General features: G+C 46.1%; 2 protein-coding genes across 7 annotated transcripts in view; one reads left to right on the top strand and one right to left on the bottom strand.

Moving 5' to 3' along the window:
• prpf4 (pre-mRNA splicing tri-snRNP complex factor PRPF4) overlaps positions 1-3,889 on the top strand; it is a 65,918-nt gene extending 62,029 nt beyond the window's left edge. For all 6 annotated transcript variants that reach the window (XM_072488168.1, XM_072488167.1, XM_072488166.1 and 3 more), the window contains 2 exons: positions 862-980; positions 3,041-3,889. In XM_072488168.1, the coding sequence (XP_072344269.1) occupies positions 862-980; positions 3,041-3,234 (313 nt within the window). In that variant the 3' untranslated portion in view covers positions 3,235-3,889. The remainder of the gene's footprint in view (positions 1-861; positions 981-3,040) is intronic.
• A 10,704-nt stretch (positions 3,890-14,593) lies between these two features.
• LOC140399067 (E3 ubiquitin-protein ligase RNF183-like) lies at positions 14,594-20,843 on the bottom strand. The gene has a single exon (XM_072488169.1). It carries the CDS (start codon positions 20,444-20,446, stop codon positions 19,877-19,879), a length of 570 nt encoding a protein of 189 aa, XP_072344270.1. The 5' UTR covers positions 20,447-20,843; the 3' UTR covers positions 14,594-19,876.
• Between the last annotated feature and the right edge of the window lie 1,102 nt (positions 20,844-21,945).

The following is a 21,945-nucleotide window of genomic DNA, read 5'->3' as shown; positions in this document are numbered from 1 at the left end:
GCTGATGCCCCTAATCTATATTGTGTTCTGACCCCCCCTCTCCTCCCATGTCCCGACCTGCATTATTAGTTCCTCCCGTAATTGGTGTGGACTCCATCAGTCCTCCCGTAATGGGTGCAAGGTTCGATCGGACCAGCCATAACCAGTGCAGACTCCATTGTTCCCCCTGTAATGGGCACTGGCTCCATCAGTTCTCCCCGAAATGGAAGCGCAGATGCTGTCGCACAATGGACCCTCTCCAACCCCCGAACGGCAGCATGGTGGCACGGTGGTTAGCACTGCTGCCTCACAGCTCCAGGGGCCCAGGCTTGACTCCAACCAAGGGTAATTGTCCGATTGCAGACAATGGAGTTTGTACGTTCTCCCCGTGTTTGTGCGGGTTCCCTCCACATGCTCCGGTTACCTCCCACAGTCCAAAGATGTGCAGATTACGTGAATTGGCCATGATAAAATGCCCCTTAGTGTCCAATGATTAGATGGGGTTACAGGGTTAGGGCAGGGGATTGAGTCTAAGTTGGGTGCTCTTTCGGAGGGTTGGAGCAGACTCGATGGGCCGAGTGGCCTCTTTCATCACTAGTAGTGATTCTACAGACCCTCCTGTAAAAGTGTACAGTTTTTGATAAGTCTCCCTTTATCATGAAGTGATACTGAACTTGCTGTCATCTTTTAATATTCTGCCATCTCCTTGATATGCTCCTTTTGTGTCCAGTGCTGCAACCTGCACAACGTTGTGCACATGGTCAGTGAGAGTCATGTGACACGAGATCCACCAGCTTGAGTAATGACATCTCTTCATGAAAGCAACAAGGAGCTGATTGTCAGTTTCTCACTGTCGAGCCTCACGTTTTGTTTTGTTTTTAGATACCATGCAGCAACTGGAAGTGGCGATAATACCTGCAAGGTTTGGGACCTTCGACAGCGAAAATGCATCTACACCATTCCAGCGCACCAGAACCTCCTATCAGCAGTCAGGTTTCAGCGTAAGTACCACACAGAGCAAGTCAACAGTAACACAATTTCCTGATAGTTCTCCTTAGAATAGAACTAGTTAAAGGGAGATTTAAAAGAGGTGTTCAAAATTATGAAGGGTTTTGTTAGGGGAAGTGTTGTTCAGGCGCAAGGGTCAGGAGTTGGAGAACACAGATTTTAAGTAATTGACCAAAGGACCAGACGCGAAATGAGAATAATTTTACACATTAAAATTGTGATCTGGAACGTGCTGCCTGAAAAGGGGTGGAAGCAGAATCAGTAGTAACTTTCTAAAAGGAATTGGGTAAACACTTGACAAGGGAAGGTTTACAGAGCAATGAGTAAAGAGCTGGAGGGTGGTGCTAATTGGATAATTCTTCAAAGAGCCAGAACAGACATGGTGGGCTGAATGAGCTTCTGTGCTGTACAATTCTATAAATTGACTGACCTGGAACAAGGATTACTCACAGCAAGTTGTCCAGATTCTCAATAGTGAGACAGTTTACCTGGAGAATCCGAGGCAATGTTTTGGGTTATTTGCGCTGTTCAGCTTGTGCCTGACATGTTGTCTTAACATCAAACTGGTGAAATGCTGAGCAGTGATGGAAATGGAGCAGCAATCAAACCTGATTCAGACACAGTCTGAGACGCAGTCTGAGACGAGAGGCGAAATTCTCCGGAAACGGCGCGATGTCCGCCGACTGGCGCCCAAAACGGCGCAAATCAGACAGGCATCGCACCACCCCAAAGGTGCGGAATCCTCTGCATCTTTGGGGGCTGAGCCCCAACCTTGAGGGGCTAGGTCGGCGCCGGACGAATTTCCGCCCCGCCAGCTGGCGGGAATGGCTTTGGTGCCCCGCCAGTTGGCGCGGAAATGACATCTCCGGGCGGCGCATGCGCGGGAGCGTGAGCGGCCGCTGACGGCATTCCCGTGCATGCGCATTGGAGGGAGTCTCTTCTGCCTCCGCCATGATGGAGACCGTGGCGGAGGCGGAAGGGAAAGAGTGCCCCCACGGCACAGGCCCGCCCGCGGATCGGTGGGCCCCGATCGCGGGGCAGGCCACCGTGGGGGCACCCCCCGTGGCCAGATCACCCCGCGCCCCCCCCCCGGACCCCGTAGCCCGCCCGCGCCGACTTGTCCCGCCGGTAAGGTAGGTGGTTTAATTTACGCCGGCGGGACAGGCGTTTTAGCGGCGGGACTTTGGCCCATGCGGGCCGGAGAATCGAGCAGGGGGCCCGCCAACCGGCGCGCCGTGATTCCCGCCCCCGCCGAATATCCGGTGCCGGAGACTTCGGCAGCCGGCAGGGGCGGGATTCACGCCAGCCCCCGGCGATTCTCCGACCCGGCGGGGGGTCGGAGAATCTCGCCCAAGGTCTCTGATTTACTCCACAGGCTCTCCTCCTTGATGGAGGAGGGTAGACGGGTTCATTTTCAGTACTAGAAATTGTGCTCCGATGATCATCAGATTGTGTGTGACGGTCTGTGGAGCTCTTACAGAGGGTCCAGTCCCAGTGGCAAGGCTGTACAGTTCCTTCTGACTGTGTCGAACACAACTATTCCAATCATATTGGGAGACATTTGCAGGTTACCTGGGGTCTGGTCAGCTCATGAAGCACTAGCCCGTCCCATTTATTTTCTGGCGTGTTGGAAATTTTGACTGACCAAAATGATGCAGTCTGTTCAGAAGAGTGCCTACTCTAAATTTGACATGAAACTTCCACCCCCCCCCCTCCTCACCATCACCCAGTCCTCACCCCCATCACCCCCTCCATGGAACCTCAATACAAGACCTACTACAGCATCATAGCAACACTGGCAATTTTATACCATCCACTCATTATGTCTCTTGTTTTGTGTTGTGCAATTGAGTTCCTGATGTGAAATGTCCAATCCCACTTTATGTAAACATCATAGGCAGCAAGGAAATGAAATATTTGTTCCATTAGTTTAGTGCTGCAAGTAAGAAGGTGACGCCGTGACCAGTTTCTATCCCACATGTCTCTGAAATTATGTTCATTATTAGTCTCCAAACCTCCCACTGCATAACAGCCGATTTATTTCTCCCCACAGCCACAGATGGACATTACCTGCTGACCGGTGCTTATGACAACACAGCAAAGATTTGGACACACCCTGGGTGGTCACCTCTCAAAACAATGGCCGGGCATGAGGGCAAGGTAATGGGGTTGGACATCTCTCCGAATGGACAGCTGATTGCCACATGTTCGTACGACAGGACCTTCAAACTTTGGACATCGGAGTGAAAAGAATGGAACAGAGTGCTGACTACAGGCCACTCCTAACCTGTAGCGGGAGAGACAGAGATGCCACCTACACTACCAAACTACTGGCAACTGGCCACCAGGTTCAACAATTCCAAACAGACATATATCCAGTTGTAGAGCATGGGTTGCCATGGCGGCCGATTTGGTCATCTTATAATTTGTTTGTCTTGGGACTGACAGGACTGTTGAGAATTGTTTAGTTTCTGGGCCTTCCCAATTCGTCATAAAGCCCGAGCTGATTGTTAACAGTTTAAAAATTGACCTGGCCCGGCTCTGCAGGAGCAGCTTAACCCTGATATGGAGCAGACATTGACAAGATCTTCTCTGGTTGCAAAATTAAACCATTGAGACAATTGAGTTCTTCATATTCCTTGCTGTCTTCTCATTTCCATCAGCAACTTCAAAGAAACTAGACCAGCCGATGCAGTGATTTTAAACCCGGCACATCTACAGTCAAAGCTGGACCCAGCAGCACTTTGCAAACCTTCAATCAGCTTTATGTGGCTCAGTGTAACAACACTGAGCCTAACTGTCAATGATGATCCTGGAATTTGTTTGTGTGTGTGTGTTCAGGAATGTATAAGCCACACAGAGGATTAGGCTCTGATGCTTTTGTAATAAATATTTTGGTAGATGAGTGTTTCTGTAATTTTGTATCGGACTGAATAATCATCATCCAATAAGTCACAACAGCAGATTACACATAGATTTCAGTCTGCAACTCATTTCTGGGCATCTATTATTCTAACCATTTAAACCCCTCAATTAGATTCCAATCTCTAATCAACTCCAGGTATTACTCGATAGATGAGTCCATCAAGCCAATATTTTTATTGGTTCTCTCTTCAGGTTCAGTCCCTCTGTCCTTCAAATCTACTGTCATTACCCCTCTTAAACAGACCAATCCTTGATCCCCAGCTTCCTTGCAAACTAGCTGCCCCATCTCCAACCTTCCTTTCCACTCCAAAGTCCTTGGACATGATGCCACCAAGCAAATCCATGTCAATCTCCTGTTTGAATCCCATTCACCTTCCATTCTTATGTGGTCAATCGTAGCCAGAGAGTTGCCTCCAATGGCTTCTCTTCCTGCTCATGTACCATTGGCAATTCTGTTCCCCAAGAGTTTTTCCTTGACTCCCTCCTATTTCACATCTACACGCTGACCCTAGGCAATGTTATTCGAAAACACATTAGATTTCACATGTATGCTGACAACACCTCCAATGTCTAAATTATCATGACTACTCTGACATGTAGTACTGGATGAACAGAAATTTCCTCCATTAAAATATTGGGAAAGCCCAAATTATTTGTCTTCAGTCCCTGCCAAAACGCTCCCCTAGTCACCGACTCAATCCCTCTCATTGATAACTGAAGCCGAACTAGATTGCTTGCAAAGCTTGTCATATTTGGCTGTAAGAAGAGTTTCTGCACCATCACTAAGTTTGCCTTTTTCCACCTGTCAGTCTGACTGCCCTCACTCATATCTTTCTCACCTCTAGATTTAACCACTTATCTCACCTCTGTAACTTGAGGTCATCCAAAACTCTGGTCCCATCACCTAACATCTAGTCCTGATCACCCATCATCCCTCTGATTTCTGACCGACATTGGTTCCTGGTTGAGCAATGCCTTCATTTTGAAATTCTCATCCTTATCTCTTTAATCACAACAACCCTCTGGGATATCTGTGCTCATCTAAGTCTGGAGCGCTCTCAATTTTAATTGCTCCTCCATTGTTGGTTGTGCCACCAATTCAGTTCCACAACATTTTTGCTTCTCTTCCCCTCTCTACTCTTTTAGACATTCCTTAACACTCACCTCTTTGGCCAAGCCGTGATATCAATAACTCTTTCAGGTCAGTCCGTTTTTCCTTGGAAGTTAACTCAACAATTTATCCCAATTTTTGGAACATCCTCGTTTTCCAATTTAATTTGAGGTATGTCAAATTCACAGTCATCTGGATTTGAGTTAGTCACTTTGAGTTAGAATCATTAAACCTCCTTTTTCTCGCCTTCCCTTTCAAAGTACCTTTTAAGCATATTCACATGACACTCTTGGTGAGTCTTCCTTCTATCTGGTGTTTTTACCACATAATTCACCTCACTTAATTCCTTTCAGTCTGATAAGGTCCACAAAACCTAGCTTTTAAAGGCTCACCTTCCATTGGTAACAACAATAAAACTTTATCTCCACTGGCAAAACTACGAACTTGGATTTCTTGTCCACGACCTGTTTCATCACATTTTGTGCAACTTTCAAATGTTGTCTCTATTTAATCGTTCCCTAAAATTTGACACGTAATCCAATAATGTTATTTCCAATTTCTTACACACCAATTTTTCCTGAATCAATTTAAGTGTTCCTCTTACCTCATGACCAAAATTAGTTCAAAAGGACTGAATTTGGTTGACTCATTAGGTGCATCCCTGATTGCAAACAGTACCAATGGAATTCCTTTATCCCAATCCTCTGGATAATCTTGACAATAAGCCCTCAACATTGTCTTTAATGTCTGATGCCACCTTTCTAACGCTCCCTGTGATTCTGAATGGTACGCAGTTGATTTAAATTGTTTTATTCCGAAGCTATCCATAACTTCTTTGAATAACCTTCAGGTAAAATTTGATCCTTGATCCGATTGTATTTCTGTGGGTAGTCCATATCTAGTAAAGAATATATCTAGTAAAGAATTTAAGGAACTCCTCCACAATCTTTTTAGCTGTAATATTACGTACTGGAATAGCCTCTGGAAACCTAGTAGACACATCCATTATAGTCAAAAGATATTGATTCCCACTTTTTGTTTTAGGAAGCGGTCCTATGCAATCAATTAGGACCCTTGTAAAAGGTTCCTCAAATGCTGGAATGGGTATTAAGGGTACTGGTTTTATCACTGCTTGAGGTTTCCCTATCACTTGACATGTGTGACATGATCAACAAAATTTAACTACATCTTTATGTAGTCCAAGCCAATAAAAATGTTTCTGGATTTTACCTTGAGTTTTCCTTATTCCCAAATGACATCTCACTGGTACCTTATGTGCAACCCGCAACACCTCCTTTCTATACCCTACCGGCAATACTACTTGATGAACTTCTGCCCACTTTTCAACCGCCTGCATATCGATAACAACGACCCATCCTCCCACCAAACCCAAAACATTCACCCACATGTTCACATAAACAACTGACAAAAAGGAATCAGGAATCACCCATGGCCACTATTAACACCCATCCCCCCCCCAACCCTCCCACCCACTCCCCAACTAATGTTCAATGTTATCCAGTTCTTGAAAGTGCATAATGAATAATGCCCATGAATTGTAGAACCCCTCCATCCTTCCCCTCAGTTCAAACTTAACCTTCTCAAGAGTCAAGAATTCCAACAGATCCCCAGGGCACTGGGTGGAGAGGATGCCCTTCAACCCACCAGGATCCGCCTTCGGGCGATCAACGAGGCAAAAGCTACAACACCTGCCTCCGCACCCGTTTCCAACCCTGACACCCCGAATATGGCCTCCGAGGGGCCCGGGTCCAGTTTCACGTGCACCACTTTAGAAATTATCCTAAAAACCTCCTTCCAGTAATCCTCTAGCTTTGGACAGGACCAAAACATATGAACGTGGTTAGCCCCCCCCCCCCCCCCCCCCGCTCCGCAATGTTCACACACATCTTCTACTCCTTCATAGAATTGGCTCATCCTCGCCCTCGTGAGGTGTGCTCTGTATACCACCTTCAGCTGTATCAGCCCCAATGTCGCGCACGAGGTGGAGGCATTCACTCTCCGGAGCACCTCACACCAGAAGCCCTCCTCCATATCCTCTCCCAACTCTGCCTCCCACTTTGCTTTGATCCCTTCCAGCAGTGCCTTCTCCAAAATAGCTCCGTAGACCACTGACACTACCTCCTTCTCCAGTGCCCCTGTCGTCAGCACCTCCTCCAGCAATGTGGAGGCCGGCTCCTCCAGGAAGTTCTGTATCTCCTTTCTAGCAAAATCTCGAACCTGCATGTATCTAAACATTTCTCCCTGCTCCAGCCCATATTTCGCTTCCAGCTCCTTCAATCCTGCAAACCGACCCCTAAGAAACAAATCCTTCAGTGTCGTGTATGCTGTCTGATACACCCGTTTTATTTCGACATCTTTTTGTTGTAACTCCGCCAATTTTCCTGAACTAAAAAATCCACCTCATCCTCCACCTGTTCTTTTTCAACCATCTGATCAAAAATTGTTTCTGATAATTGCACTTCAACTTCATCTTCACTCTCTGATTTCTCCTCCTGTCTTAACCTGTGACTTTGCGACCTTGTTACGACACAATCCGGAAAAATCCCAGGATATTCATCTTCAACACTTCAGTTGTTTGATTTTCCACTGGCTTATCAACCACAGTAGGCATCATTCCCACCTGCGATCCAGCTATATCATTACCCAAGATAAACTGTATCCTGGACAAGATAGTTTCTCTATTACTCCTACTACCACTTCACCACTCTTCACTGGACTTTCCAACCTTACCGTATATGATTGAACACTACTCCTCTCACCCTGAATTCCACAGATCATCACCTTTTCTGGCAACATTCTTCCCAAACTACATAGCTCCTCATCTCTTACCATTAACGATTGACTAGCTCCCGTATCTCTTAAAATTGAGACATCTATACCGGCTCCTCCTGATACACATAGTAAACTTTACCCACACAAGTAAATTCTTCAAAGAGATCTGGCACCTTCTTATCAATCACCTCTTGATCAGGCTGTACAACCTTTTGCACCTCCTTCGCTTCACTTGGGCTTTCCTTTACCACTTTAACAAACCCCACTGTCTTATCCTGTTTTACCACATCAGCCTTCCCAGTGCTTTTCTTCAACCACCAACACTGACTTTACATGGCCTAGTTTATTACAGTGAAAACATCTGAAATTTTCATTTCTTTTCCACCCTCCTGGATTTCTTTTTTAATCTGAGATACACTCTCCTTGTTATCTCCCATCAGGTCACCTTTACCACTTGAGTATTTCTCATGTCCCCAGTTTCTATCCCTCACAGGCTGAAACTGATGTCGGAAACCAAGCTTTGATTTATGAACTAATTCATAATATCTGCCATTTCTTCTGCTAATCTCACAGTTTTAACCCTCTGCTCTTCCATATGAGTTCTCACTACATCAGGAATTGAATTTTTAAACTCCTCCAAAAGAATATTTTCTCTGAGAGCTTCATACGTTTGGCCTATTTTCAAAGCCCTTATCCTCCTATCAAAATTACTCTGTTTGATCCTTTCAAACTCCATGCATGTTTGACCAAATTCTTTCCTTAAATTTCTAAACCTTTGTCTGTAGGCTCCAGGCACTGGTTCATATGCACCTAAGATGGATTTTTTCACCTCATACGTCTCGGATACATCCTCCGGTAGTGATGCAAACTCTTCACTAGCCCTACCTATCAGCTTTGTTTGAATCAGTAATACCCACATGTCCTGTGGCCATTTCATTTGTTTAGCTACCGTCTCAAATGAAATGAAAAAGACTTCCACTTCCTTCTCGTCAAACCTTGCCAATGCTTGGACATATTTAAATAAATCCCCACCAAGCCTTCCACTATGACGCTCTTTCTCACTATCCTCATCACTATCATCCAACTGTACGTTTCCCTTTATGCCTGCCAATTTTAACTGACTGTCATGTTTCATGGCCATTTTCTGAAGTTCAAACTCTCTCTTTATCTTTTTCCCTGATCTGTATCTCCCTTTCTCTTTCCTTTTCCTCTCTATCTCTTTCGTAGTCAAGCTGCTTTAATTCTTTCTCATGTTCCATTTGTTTAATTTGCAATTGAATTTTTGCCATTTCCAATGAGTCAAACTGTATCTCAGGCAACTTTTAATGCTTAGCCACCGCCATAATTGCCTCATCTTTTTGCATATTGTCAGGTAATGTTAACTGCAATGTTTTTGCCAAATCTAACAGTCTGCTTTTAGTCTCAGACTGTAAGGTACTGCGTGTGACAGTCTCCACCCCAAAACCTTCAGAGCCTCTGAAAGAGCCATTGTCCACAACACACTCCCTACTTAAACTAAAATACCACACCTGAAAAGCACCCACAATGTGCTCACCCCTCACTATCTTTAAGTTCACTAAGCCAATCCAATAGATAGACTTTTATCCCCCTCGAGCCCCCAATTTGTTATGGACCAGGATTTAGAGAACCCCAAAGTGTATCATGGAGTTCACCTGACCCACAACTTTTAATAGATTGTGGTATGGGGAGCACACGGCCCACTCTACAGGTGTGGTACTGCAGAAATGGAAAAGTAATTTTTAAAAGCAAAACAATGTTTCTTCTATGAACTCAAGTTAACCTTTTTAAAACATATAGTGAACAACATAGCAACCAGCAAATCAAATACAACCCCCAAAGAATACAACACTAAGTAATCCTTTATGCTTTCCTTTTAACATCCATACGACTTAAAAACAAAACCTTTAATAGAAGCACATCAGGTTAAAGTCACTACTGAAAACATTTCTAATTCTGAATTCACCCAAATGATCAAGACATAGTCTTTTGATGGCAGAGAGAACAGCAGTACACCTGCTTGGTCTGGCTACCAACACTGAAAACGAAACTAAAACACACCCTGCAGCAAACAGCCTAAAACAAAAGTAAAAAGCTGACAGACAGCCCAGCTCCACCCACTCTCTGACATCACTGCAGTAATAAACACCCATTTCTTAAAGGTACTCTCAATACAGATTGATATACACACCCATTTATAAACACCCATTTCTTAAAGGTACTCTCACATGACACTTTGTATATCATATCTTTATGTGGCTCAGAGTTTGGTTTGTCAAATTCATGTGAAATGTGTTATTTTTTTTTAAAATATTTTTATTCTCCTTTTTCACATTTTCTCCCACATTTACACCCATCAACAATAAACAATAATCAGCAAGATATGTCAATCCCTATAATAAACAATCCCATCCGCCCACCAACCCCCAAACCTCAGCCCACATGTTTACATAAATGACAAAAAGGAATCAGGGATTACCCATAGTCACCCTTAATGTACACAGCCCCCCCCCCCAACTAATGTTCGATGTTATCCAGTTCTTGAAAGTGCATAATAAATAGTGCCCATGACTTGTAGAACCCCTCCGAGCTTCCCCTCAGTTTGAACTTAACCTTCTCAAGGGTCAAGTATTCCAACAGGTTCCCCCTCCACGCCAGGGTCCGCCTTCGGGCGATCAACGAGGCGAAGGCTATGATATCTGCCTCCGCTCCCGTTTCCAGCCCTGGCTGGTCCGACACCCCGAATATGGCCTCCTGGGGACCCGGGTCCAGTTTCACACGCACCACCTTGGAAATTACCCGAAACAACACCTTCCAGTACTCCCCTAGCTTTGGACAGGACCAAAACATACGAACGTGATTCGCAGCACCCCCCCCCCCCCCCCCCCCCGCAACGCTCACACACATCCTCTACTCCTTCAAAAATTGGGTCATCCTCGTCCTCGTGAGGTGCGCTCTATATACCACCTTCAGCTGTATCAGCCCCAACCTCGCACATGAGGTGGAGGCATTCACTCTCCGGAGCACCTCACACCAGACCCCCTCCTCTATAACCTCTCCCAGCTCTTCCTCCCACTTTGCTTTGATCCCTTCCAGTGGTGCCTTATCCTCTTCCAGAATAGCTCCGTACACCGCTGACACTGCCCCCTTCTCCAATCCCCTTGTCGTCAACACCACCTCCAGCAATGTGGAGGCCGGTTCCTCTGGGAAGCTCTGTATCTCCTTCCTGGCAAAATCCCAAACCTGCATGTACCTAAACCCTTCTCCCTGCTCTAGCCCATACTTCGCTTCCAGCTCCCTCAATCCTGCAAACCAACCCCGAAGAAACAAATCTTTTAGCGTCTTAATCCCCTTCTCTTCCCATTTCTGAAGTGAAATGTGTTATTTAAGGCATTATATAAATACATCCCCTTCTCCTCCGATTTCCGAAGTGAAATGTGTTATTTAAGGCATTATGTAAATACATCCCCTTCTCTTCCCATTTCCGAAGTGAAATGTGTTATTTAAGGCATTATATAAATACATCCCCTTCTCTTCCCATTTCCGAAGTGAAATGTGTTATTTAAGGCATTATATAAATACATCCCCTTCTCTTCCCATTTCCGAAGTGAGATGTGTTGTTTAAGGCATTATTATAGATACAAGTTGTTGCTGCAAACCACTTGAACCCCTGGATTAAATTGCAGTGCATAATTCAGTCTCTGATATTCCTTATTCTATATTAAAAACTACCCAATCCCCTAAATTAGATTCCTCTCAACTCCTGGGTACTTTTAACAAATATTAAGTTGTTATAATTGCTATTTCTTAAAACTCTTGTCCTGTGCCTGATTTTAAGAGACACGTGTATTTTGTTAAACTTGCTGTTCGGTTTGGTGTGGTTTACTAGTCACAGTCTAAATATAAACTCCATATAAACAGATTTGCAGGTAATCTGCAAAGTGGCACTGCATATGTGAGCTACGGCCAAGTCTTCGGTAAATCAAAGTCAGTAACTTAGAGACAATCGGGCCATAGTGCAGTTCAATCCTCATTTTAAAGTGGTACATTCTGACCGTTATACTTAGATTTTATATATCACTTGAAGCAAGAGTGAGGACAAAAGCTATCATTTGGGAAGTAAAGGAGAACTGTTGGAGTTTAGGAGTTCCTGTGCAGGCTAAGGCTACATTGATGCCACTGATGGGACATGTTAATTAACGTTCTCGAGCACGGTGGTTAGCACTGTTGCTTCACAGCGCCTGGGACCCAGTCTGTGCGGAGTCTGGATGGGTTTCCTCCGGGTGCTCCAGTTTCCTCCCACAAGTCCCAAAAGACATGCTGTTAGGTAATTTGGACATTCTGAATTCTCCCTCTGTATACCCGAACAGGCGCTGGAATGTGGCGACTAGGGGCGTTTCACAGTAACTTCATTGCAGTGTTAATGTAAGCCTACCTGTGACAAAGATTATTATAGTTAAGTGAGACAAGATTAAGTAAGGGTTTGTAAACAAGAAGCCAGTGTAATTTTAGATAATTTTATATATAATGTGTAACTTTAAAACATCCAGTCATTGATTCCAGTCTATATCTCTGGGTTGCGTATCCATTATTGTGTGGACAGTGAAGTTTCATCGTTTGTGGGGGTTACATTCTTGGAAAACAGAACAAACAGCTTCTCTGGCTTGGCCAACATTTATTACCCACCCCCAATTGTCTCTGAGTCTATCTAATATTGTAACTCATTGTCGTTTACTACTTGGTTCAGATTCTCTCCATTTTAATAATGGTCCCTTAAAGATTGCCCAGGTACTGTACTGTAGACACAAATGAAATCATAACAGCAATGAACACCCACGTGCAAACACTTTCAGTAAGCAACATTGCCGACGGTGCATGCCCAATGCACATCTTCTAGTCCAGGAAGGATGTCATGGAAACCTATATTGTATTTTTGTAAATATTCATTTTTTGTTCAGATAAGCGAATTTGCTATTGCCAAGGATGTGAATTGGGGGGGGGGAGGGAGAGACTTTATGCATCTAAACCCCTGAATTAAATTTCACCCTACAGCTCAGCTATATAGAGCCATTAAATTCCAAGTTTGATCCCTCACTCTGCTGGTATTGGGAAGGGAACTCTGGCGAGCAGCTCCCACTGATTGCTATGACACATGTTGGAAAGTGTGTCGGGCACCAAGGACAGAATTGAATGCCTAACTCACCTGCAGTCACTGTCAAGACTCTTAGATTAATAATGTTGGCCAAGTTTCCAGGCTTTATAAATAGCCAGTATTCATGGCTATTCATGAAGGCCCACCGTCTCAACCTTGGCCCCTGCCTGAGGTGTCGTGATCCTCAGGTTAAATCACCACCAGCGGGCCGTCAAAGGGGAAAGCTTTCATCTGGGACTATGGCGACTTTACCTTTTACGTTTACTGTGGCTGCACAAGCGCCTTCCTAACCTGTGACCGTTACTATTTAAAAGGACAAGGGCACCAGGTGCATGGGAATACCAGCACCAGCAAGTTCCCCGCCAAGGCTCACACCATCTTGACTTGGAACTATATCACTGTATCTTCATCGTTGTTGAGTCAAAATCCTAGAACTCCCTCCCTAACAGCACTGTGGCAGTACCTTCACCACTTTAAAGCTGTTTGTTCTTTATTCATTTATGGGATGTGGGCGTCACTGGCTAAGCCAGCATTTATTAGTCATAGAGTTTTACAGCATGTCGTGTTCTGCGCCAGCCATCAAACACCTATTGCCCTAGAGGTGGTGGTGGTGAGATGCCTGTGCATGTGGTGCTGGTACACCCACAGTGCTGTTTAGGAAGAAGGCCCACTATTGCTATTTCAAGGGCAACTAGGGCTAGACAATAAGTTCCAACATTGCGAGTGCTATCTAAAATCCCAAGAATTAATTAAAACATTTGATTAACCTTGACCTTCAATGACTGTCAGATAAACTTGCAGCTCTGAAGGAGGCCTCTCAGCCCAATGTGCCTGTGCTGCCTCAGAAAGTATTATTGATTTAGTTCCACAGGCCTTTCCACGCCCCGCCCCCTCCCCCCATAAGCCTGAAAATTAGCCGTCTTCAAGTACCTGTCCAATTTCCTTTTGAATTTACTAGGATCTTAACAATCCTTTTAAGACATTTCTAATTTCCCCTCTTGCTTGTCTGCCAATTAAAAAAAAATCTATGACCTATGCTTACTGATTAACTTGCCAGAGGAAAGTGTTTCCGTACCTGCTCTATTAAACCCCTTATAGTTTTGAATATCTCCATTAAGTTTCCCCTTGAACTTCTTCTCCAAGAACAGTTCCTGCTTCTCCAATCTTTCCACAAAGCCACCGTCTCTGAGTCCTTATCAAGGCCATGACATTCTTTTTGAAATGTCCTGCCCAGAATTGTACACAATACTCCAGCTGAGGCCCAGCCAGTAAAGGTTTAGCATGACTTCCTTGTTTTTGTATGCAACACCCTTATTTACAAAGCTATGAATCCAATATACTTTCCTAACAGCCTTATCGACCTGCTCTATCACCTTCAAATATGTGAAAATGTGCACACTTGGGTGCCTCTGCTCCTCTCGAAATAGAACCGTTTAACTTGTACTGCCTCTCCATACTTGGGGATCTGTCTCAAACTTACCATTTTATGTGAAACCTTAGTGGGCTGGCTTTGACGCATTGGTCCCAGAGAAAAATGTTTTACTTTGTGTCAAATTTCAAACCAATGATTATGTATATTTCATTTTGTTCATCTACCAACACCAATATGAGTCATTTACAATATTTTTAATTAACGTATCATTGACTTTTACAGAGGTTTAAAACAGAGGGGATGATATCACAGTCCTTATACCTGCACAAATGTGCAGTGTAAGAAATAATTAGAAAAAATAGAGAGGCCTTCATCAAGCAGCCTTTACAAGCAGGAACTGTCTTGGGAGCAGTCCCTAATCCCCTTTCAGCAGGTAATGGGTAATATTCCTTGTGTACATTCCATATGTCTCTGGATATGTTCTATCTGTGTCCGGGTTTGTTCCCCGTATGTTGGGGTATGTATCATGTCTGTGTGTTATTTGTGTGTCTGGATATAATCCGTGTCTCTGGGTATGTTTTGTGTGCTGGAGTATGTTCCATGTCTTTCATAAAGTCCTGCGTCTGTTCCTCTAACATTGAATTCTCCTCTCCCTTTCTATATGCCAACCCCTGCAAATACCATTGTGTGAATACAGGCCTCTCCGATTTTGCACATTTCAATTTGCAAGATAAATTGATTTTAATATATCTCACCCATTCTTCTACTTCAAACTGATGTTTAATCTTCTAAACCACTCTCAGAGGTTACCCTGTTGTCCCTGACAGTGTTTATGAGGCGTGAATTTGCTAAATACACAAGTTGTATGTTGTCGACTGGGTTTGTGCAATAGTCCATGGTCACTGCCAATTTCTCCTTCCCACAGCTGAGTCTTCCGTCACTAAAATAAATGATGGGACTCACCTGTTATCATCTGGAGTTCAACAACTTAAGTGACAGGCGAACTCCAATTGAAAGGACCACCAGTTCCTTTGTTGTGTGTCAAAGTCAGTCATGAGCGTGGGCGGCACAGTGATTAGCACTGCTGCCTCACAACGCTAGGGATCCGGGTTCAATTACGGCCTTGGTTGACTGTGTGGAGTTTGCGCCTCATCTGTGTCTGGGTACTCCGGTTTCCTCCTCCCACAGTCCAAAGATGTGCAGATTAGGTGGATTGGCTATGCAAAATTGCCCCTTAGTGTCCAAAGACATGCAGGTTAAGTGGGATTGCGGGGATAGGGTTGGGGAGTCGGCCTAGATAGGGTGCTCTTTCAGAGGGTCGGTGCAGACTTGCTGTGCCGAGTGGCCTCCTTCTGCACTGGATTCTATATTTATGAGCCCACTGAGTGATTCAAACACCAACTGGATCCTTTCTTATGAGGCAGCCTAGAAGAAGAAATTTGGTTCTTTGGACACCATGGGGGGGTGGGGGCCGGGGGGGGTGCTCTGTAGGTTGTGATGATGAGGATATTTTTAACACATGCATCCAAACAGGGTCCTTCCAGGTGTCAGCTCCAAATGATAAAGAAATAGGAATGGGAGTAGGCCATTCAGCCTCGCAAATCTTTTTCAAAATTTAGTACATGATGAGTTATCTCTATCTCAACCCCATTCTGCAGTTGCTGCATATCCTTTGATATTTTTGCTTAACAAAAATATATCCACCTCAATCCTGAAAGTTTGAATTGTCCCACCCTTTGGGGAAAAGATTTCCAGATTTTTACTAACCTTTGTGTAGAAAAGTGCTTCCTGGCTTCACTCTTAAGTGGCCTAACTCTAATTTTATGATTATGCCCCCTCAGTCTTGACTCCCCGTCTATGGTAACTGTTTCTCTGTGTCTCCCAAATCAAATTGTTTAATCATTTTAAACACCTTGATTACATTCCCCCTCAATAACCAAGTCTATGCAATCTGTCCCTTAGTTTAATCCATTAAAGCAGGTATCATTCTGATGAATTTGTGCTGTACACCATCCCAGGATAAATATAGTTCCAACGGTTCTGTTCCCGAACCTAAATGCAGCTCCATAATGGACTGCAGCGGTTCAAGAAGGCAGCTCACCACCACTACCTTCTATGCAATAAATGATGGCCTAGCCAGTGATGTTAACATTTCAAGAATGGATAAAAAAATAAATTACAAGTAGGTCTGACCCCAAAAAATTCCTTTCATGGGATGCTGTCTTCGCCAGCTGGGCCAGTATTTGTTGCCCATCCCTAATTGCCCTCGAACTGAGTGGCTTGTTAGGCCAATTCAGAGGGCAGTTAAGAATCAACCACATTACTGGTTTAGTAATGTAAACGGACTGGTTTAGTAAAGGGGCTGGTTTAGCACAGGGCTAAATCGCTGGCTTTTAAAGCAGACCAAGACAGGCCAGCAGCACGGTTCAATTCCCATACCAGTCTCCCCGAACTGGCGCCAGAATGTGGCGACTAGGGGCTTTTCACAGTAACTTCATTTGAAGCCTACTTGTGACAATAAGTGATTTTCATTTCATACTGTGGGTCTGGAGTCACAGGCCCGATAAGGTGAGCAAAGCAGATTTCTTCCCCTAGAGGACATTCGTGAAGCAAATGGAATTTTCTGGCATTACACACACACATATATAATATGTAGACATGTACATATTTGTCTATATATTATGTATAGTGAAAAGCTTATTTTGGCTCCCACAATTATAATTTGTTTCAGCTATAAACCTGTAAATATTAGACTAAGTCCCAAGCAGTCATGCGTACATGACCATTCCTGAGGCTCTCTAATATCTTTCATTAAGGATATGACTGGTCCTGATTCATCCAGTACCTGAAACACCACAATCCTACTGACCGATTGCAGCCTTGGCATTAGTTGGATTTTTATCGACACAAATGCCAGTTAGGTACCATCTGTTAACTAAGGAAGGGTTTTTGTCACCTAATATTACCCAATATCCCAGATACATCCAGTCCAATATCCCTCAACATCACCAAAATGAATTTGCTGCTCATTATCACATTGCTGTTTTTGGTATCTTGCTGTGTGAAAATTAGTCTGCGACATTTCATAGACTTCAAAAGTACTTTGTTGGCCATAAAATACCTTGGAATGTCCGTAGACCATTGAAGGCACTTTATCAAAACAAGTCTTCCTTTCTTTAATGATGATCTGCAAGATGAAGTTGACGTTTTCTGTGAATTAATAACAATCCTGGTCTCTGACGAAAAGGCAGTGAATCCAATGTGCCTAAAGCTGGAGTTGCTGATCTTTTAGATATGGCATGGAGACCTTGGCGTAAAGACTTGATATATCTCCCTGGCAGCCAAAGGCTGGTGGCAGTATCTCTCTAGCAACCAAAGAGTGATGGTGATAACCAAAGGCTAAAGAGAAAATGTGTGTTTCTCAACATAATTCTCCACGGATGTGCTAAAGTTCGGAAGTTCAATGATGAAAGACTGTCTTCCAGCAGAAACTACTTGGGCTCCCTATTCAGTGTCTGTTTTTCCACCTCACACACTACAAAAAATGTAAGGGTCTTCAGTCTCTTAAACTGCAACTTATTTGTCTAAAATGCTTTTCCTCAGTATTCACTTTGTAAAACATCTGTTCAGTCACCTGTTGCACTGAGAGGGGGTGTGCTGTGCGCACACCCTGCACTCTGGTTAAGAATAACTTCAGCTCAACATTGGAAAAGTTTGGAAGTATTGTCCACCTGAATGGGAGCTAGTTTACCAGACCCTCACCTGACTGGGAGTTAAGTGCACCAGACCTTCGCCTGGATGCCAGCTAATATACAACATCCTCACCTGACAGGGAGTTAGTGTGCCAGACTCTCAACTGGATGAGTTAGTGTACCAGACCCTCAGCTGCATGTGAGTGTACCAGACCCTCGCCTGACTGGGATTTAGTGTACCGGACCCTCACCTGACTGGGATTTAGTGATCAGACCCTCACCTGGATGGGAGTTAGTTACCAAACCCTTACCTGAATGGGAGCTAGTGTACCAAACACGCGCCTGAATGGGAACTAGTGTACCAAACCCTCACCTTAATGGGAGCTAGTGTACCAGACTCTCACCTGGATAGGAGCAAGTGTACCAGACCCTCATCTGACTGGGGGTTAGTGTGCCACACCCTCACCTAGATGGGAGAGTGTACCAGACCCTCATATGACTGGGGGTTAGTGTGCCAGACTCTCAACTGGATGAGAGTTAGTGTACCAGACCCTCAGCTGCATGGGAGAGTGTACCAGACCCTCATCTGACTGGGATTTAGTGTACCAGACCCTCATCTGGATGGGAGTTAGTGTACCAAACCCTTACCTGAATGGGAGCTAGTATACCAAACCCTCACCTGAATGGGAGCTATTGTACCAAACCCTCACCTGAATGGGAGTTAGTGCACCAGACTCTCACCTGGATAGAGCTAGTGGACCAGACCCTCATCTGGATAGGAGCTAGTGTACCAGACCCTCATCTGGATAGGAGCTAGTGTACCAGACCCTCATTTGACTGGGAGTTAGTATATCAGACCCTGACTCGACTGTGAGTTAGTGCATCAGACTCTCACCTGACTGTGAGTTAGTATACCAGACCCTCACTTGGAGGGGGGGGGATATCTTGTTATATACTGAGCAGATACAGATACATTGTTCCTCACTCTCATGGCAGTTTGTTGTAGTGACAAGATGCCATTGTGACTCCATGTGTCTATTTTGGACAGTGAGGTCAGCGGGGAACTGAAGCATTTTCACTGCATAAGGACAAAGTAATTTACTAATGATTTTGCAAAGTATTTTCCTGCATCCTTATGATGCTACAGTAAGAACATGTGAAACCCAAAGAGCCTGCAAGACATTGAGCAGCTTTACTGTGGCACTGGGCCCGAGGACTGTCTGCGTGAAGTGGTTATGATGCGTTTCTAAAAACAAGCAGAGGACTAGACCAGATTTCCTACGGCCGGTGCTCCCAATAGAAGATGATATTGTCCACCTGCCATGAGGCACCGCTGAAGAGTTCCTCCTTCAGACGCTGCTCCTGTTCCTCAGGGGTCTCAGCCTTATCTCAGTTGGGAGTGCATTAGTACCTGCGGTAGAAGGTCGCGGGTTCAATTCGAACTCCAGAGACTTAACACAAAACCTAGGCTGGCTCACCAGTGCGGTACTCAGGGAGTGCTGAGCTTTCAGAGGTGCTGACTTAGAGTTAAAGTGAGTCCCAATCTGCCCTCTCGGGTATATATCGCACAGTGTCATCAGGAGAAAGGCGGGGAGGGGTGTTTTCCCCTGTATACTGGCCAATATTTATCCCTTAACCAAAATGATTAAAACAGATTATCTGCTCATTTGTCACATTGCTGCCACTGCTGTGGGCAAATTGGCTGCTGTGGTTCCTACATCACAACAGCGACTACACTTGAAGAGAAAGTACTTCATGGGCTGTAAAAGACTCTAGGATGTCCCGTGGACTTGACAGGTGCTCAATGTGGGCAGGGTGCTTCTTTTTCAGCCCAGGTCCCACAGTATTTTCTTAGTCCAGAAGAGCGAAATGACGAGAATGATGGTGATGCCGAAGGTCGCGATCATGATGTAGGTGACGGTTCTGCAGGGCGGGCTCTGGCAGCACTTCCACAGGGTGTTCTGGGGCAGTCGGTCCTCCAGCGCCGGCGCGGCTTGGGTGCGCAGGGGCGGTGCGCCCTCCCGCTCCACGTCCAGGCTGAGCGTGTAGACGGTGGGCCGCCGCAGGAGGAAGCTCGCCTTGCCCGGCCCCTTGTAGAAGAGGCGGCCGCGGTCCAGGTAGACGTGCAGCGGCTGCAGCCGCAGGCGCCCCAGGATATCGGCGTTGGTGCGCAGGCCCGTCACCAGCTGCCCGGCGCCCAGCGGCGTCGGGTGGCGGCAGAGGGGGCAGGACACGCCGGGCCCCGGCTCCATCTCCGAGGCCAGGCTCATGCGGGCCAGGCACTCGAGGCAGAAGGTGTGCTTGCACTCCAGGATCTTGGGCGTGCGGAAGGCGTTGTCGTAGGCGTTCCAGCAGATGGCACATTCGCCCTCGGAGCCGTTGCTCTCGGGCGTCATGGCGACTCTCGGACCTCGCGCCGGCGTGGGGCTCGCACCATCGGGGGAGCTCGAGCTTCCCGCCAAGCGGGCGGGCGGGAGGCTGGCTTCCCCCTCCACCTCGCGCCTCCCTCAACCGTCCTCCACGCTCCCAGGGCGCCGTTCACCCGGCGGGGAAATAGCCCTCACTTGGCCCCAGCTCCTCCGGGCCTCGAACCTGTGCGCCTTCTCCGCGGCTCTCCTCCCTGCCCTCACGGTGGAACTCACAGGTACCTCTCGCCGCCTTCGCTCTGGGTGGTGGGGGGAGTCAGAACGATTCAGTCAGGGATTCGGAAAAGCTGATGGCGAATTCACACCTCTCCGCGCTCCCTCTCACATTTGGGTCGGTTAGCCGGTTCTCCCAGTTTGCTCCCCATTCCCTCCTGGGACTGTCGCCTCTGTGACCTGACGGGGACTGTTGGTGTGTGTGTGTGTGTGTGTGTGGAGGGGCTGGGTGAGGAGCCGGTGGAACAGGTTCTCCTGGTTTCAACTTGAAGACTCTTTCCTCTTGAGGCCGCTGCCCCTCCTTAGGCTGACTTGTTTGCTGTAAAGTGCCTTTGCTTCCCCCTCGGGAAGCTGGGGCTTCGCGGGTCGGCAGCCATGAGCCCCGCCCGAGGGGAGCTGGAAGCACAACCTGAGCAATTCCTGAGCTTTCACGGTTGCCGGGGAATTGCTTCATCGAGCCGCCGCCCCCCCGAATAAAAGCTGACAGGACAGATCGAGGCACTGACAGGAATGTTTTGGCTGTGAGGAGTGCCCCCCCCCCCCCCATACCGACAGTCCTGCCCAAATTCAAATTAGAACAAAACCATGGTGGGGGGGGGGGGGGCACGGTGGTTAACATTGTTGCATCAGAGCTCCAGGGTCCTAGGTTCGATTCCCGGCTTGGGTCACTGTCTGTGCGGAGTCTGCACGTTTCCCCCGTGTCTGCGTGGGTTTCCTCCGGGTGCCCCGGTTTCCTCCCACAGTCCAAAGATGTGCAAGTTAGGTGCATTGGCCATGCTAAATTGCCCTTCGTGTCCAAAAAGGTTGGGAGGTGTTACTGGATTATGGGAATAGGGTTGCGGTGTGGGCTTGGGTAGGGTGCTCTTTCCAAGGTCCGATGCAGACTCAATGGGCCGAATAGCCTCCTGCACTGTAAATTCTATGAAAACCCAACATTAAATGGAGCTGGAGAGCCAAGGCTGGTGTGGGGGGATCCTTAGCTGACCAGAACTTTTAATGAACCCAATTGTTAATCTGCAAATCACACACATTTTCTGAGAGAGCGAACAGCTACGTGTATGTGGGTGACTGCCACACATGTGGTTGATATACCTACAGGCGTGTGGGTGTCACAGCTACAAGTGTGTCACAGCTACAAGTGCATCGGTGACACAGCTGCATGTGTGTAGATGACGACAACCCATGAGGCAGACGCAGCTACATGAATGGATGAGGTGGTTAGCATGTGTGAGCGACACATGGGGGTGCCAAACTGC

The sequence above is a fragment of the Scyliorhinus torazame genome, chromosome 22 (genome assembly GCF_047496885.1).
Source record: "Scyliorhinus torazame isolate Kashiwa2021f chromosome 22, sScyTor2.1, whole genome shotgun sequence".
Taxonomy (NCBI): Eukaryota; Metazoa; Chordata; class Chondrichthyes; order Carcharhiniformes; family Scyliorhinidae; genus Scyliorhinus; species Scyliorhinus torazame.
This window is presented reverse-complemented; position numbering and strand designations above follow the sequence as displayed.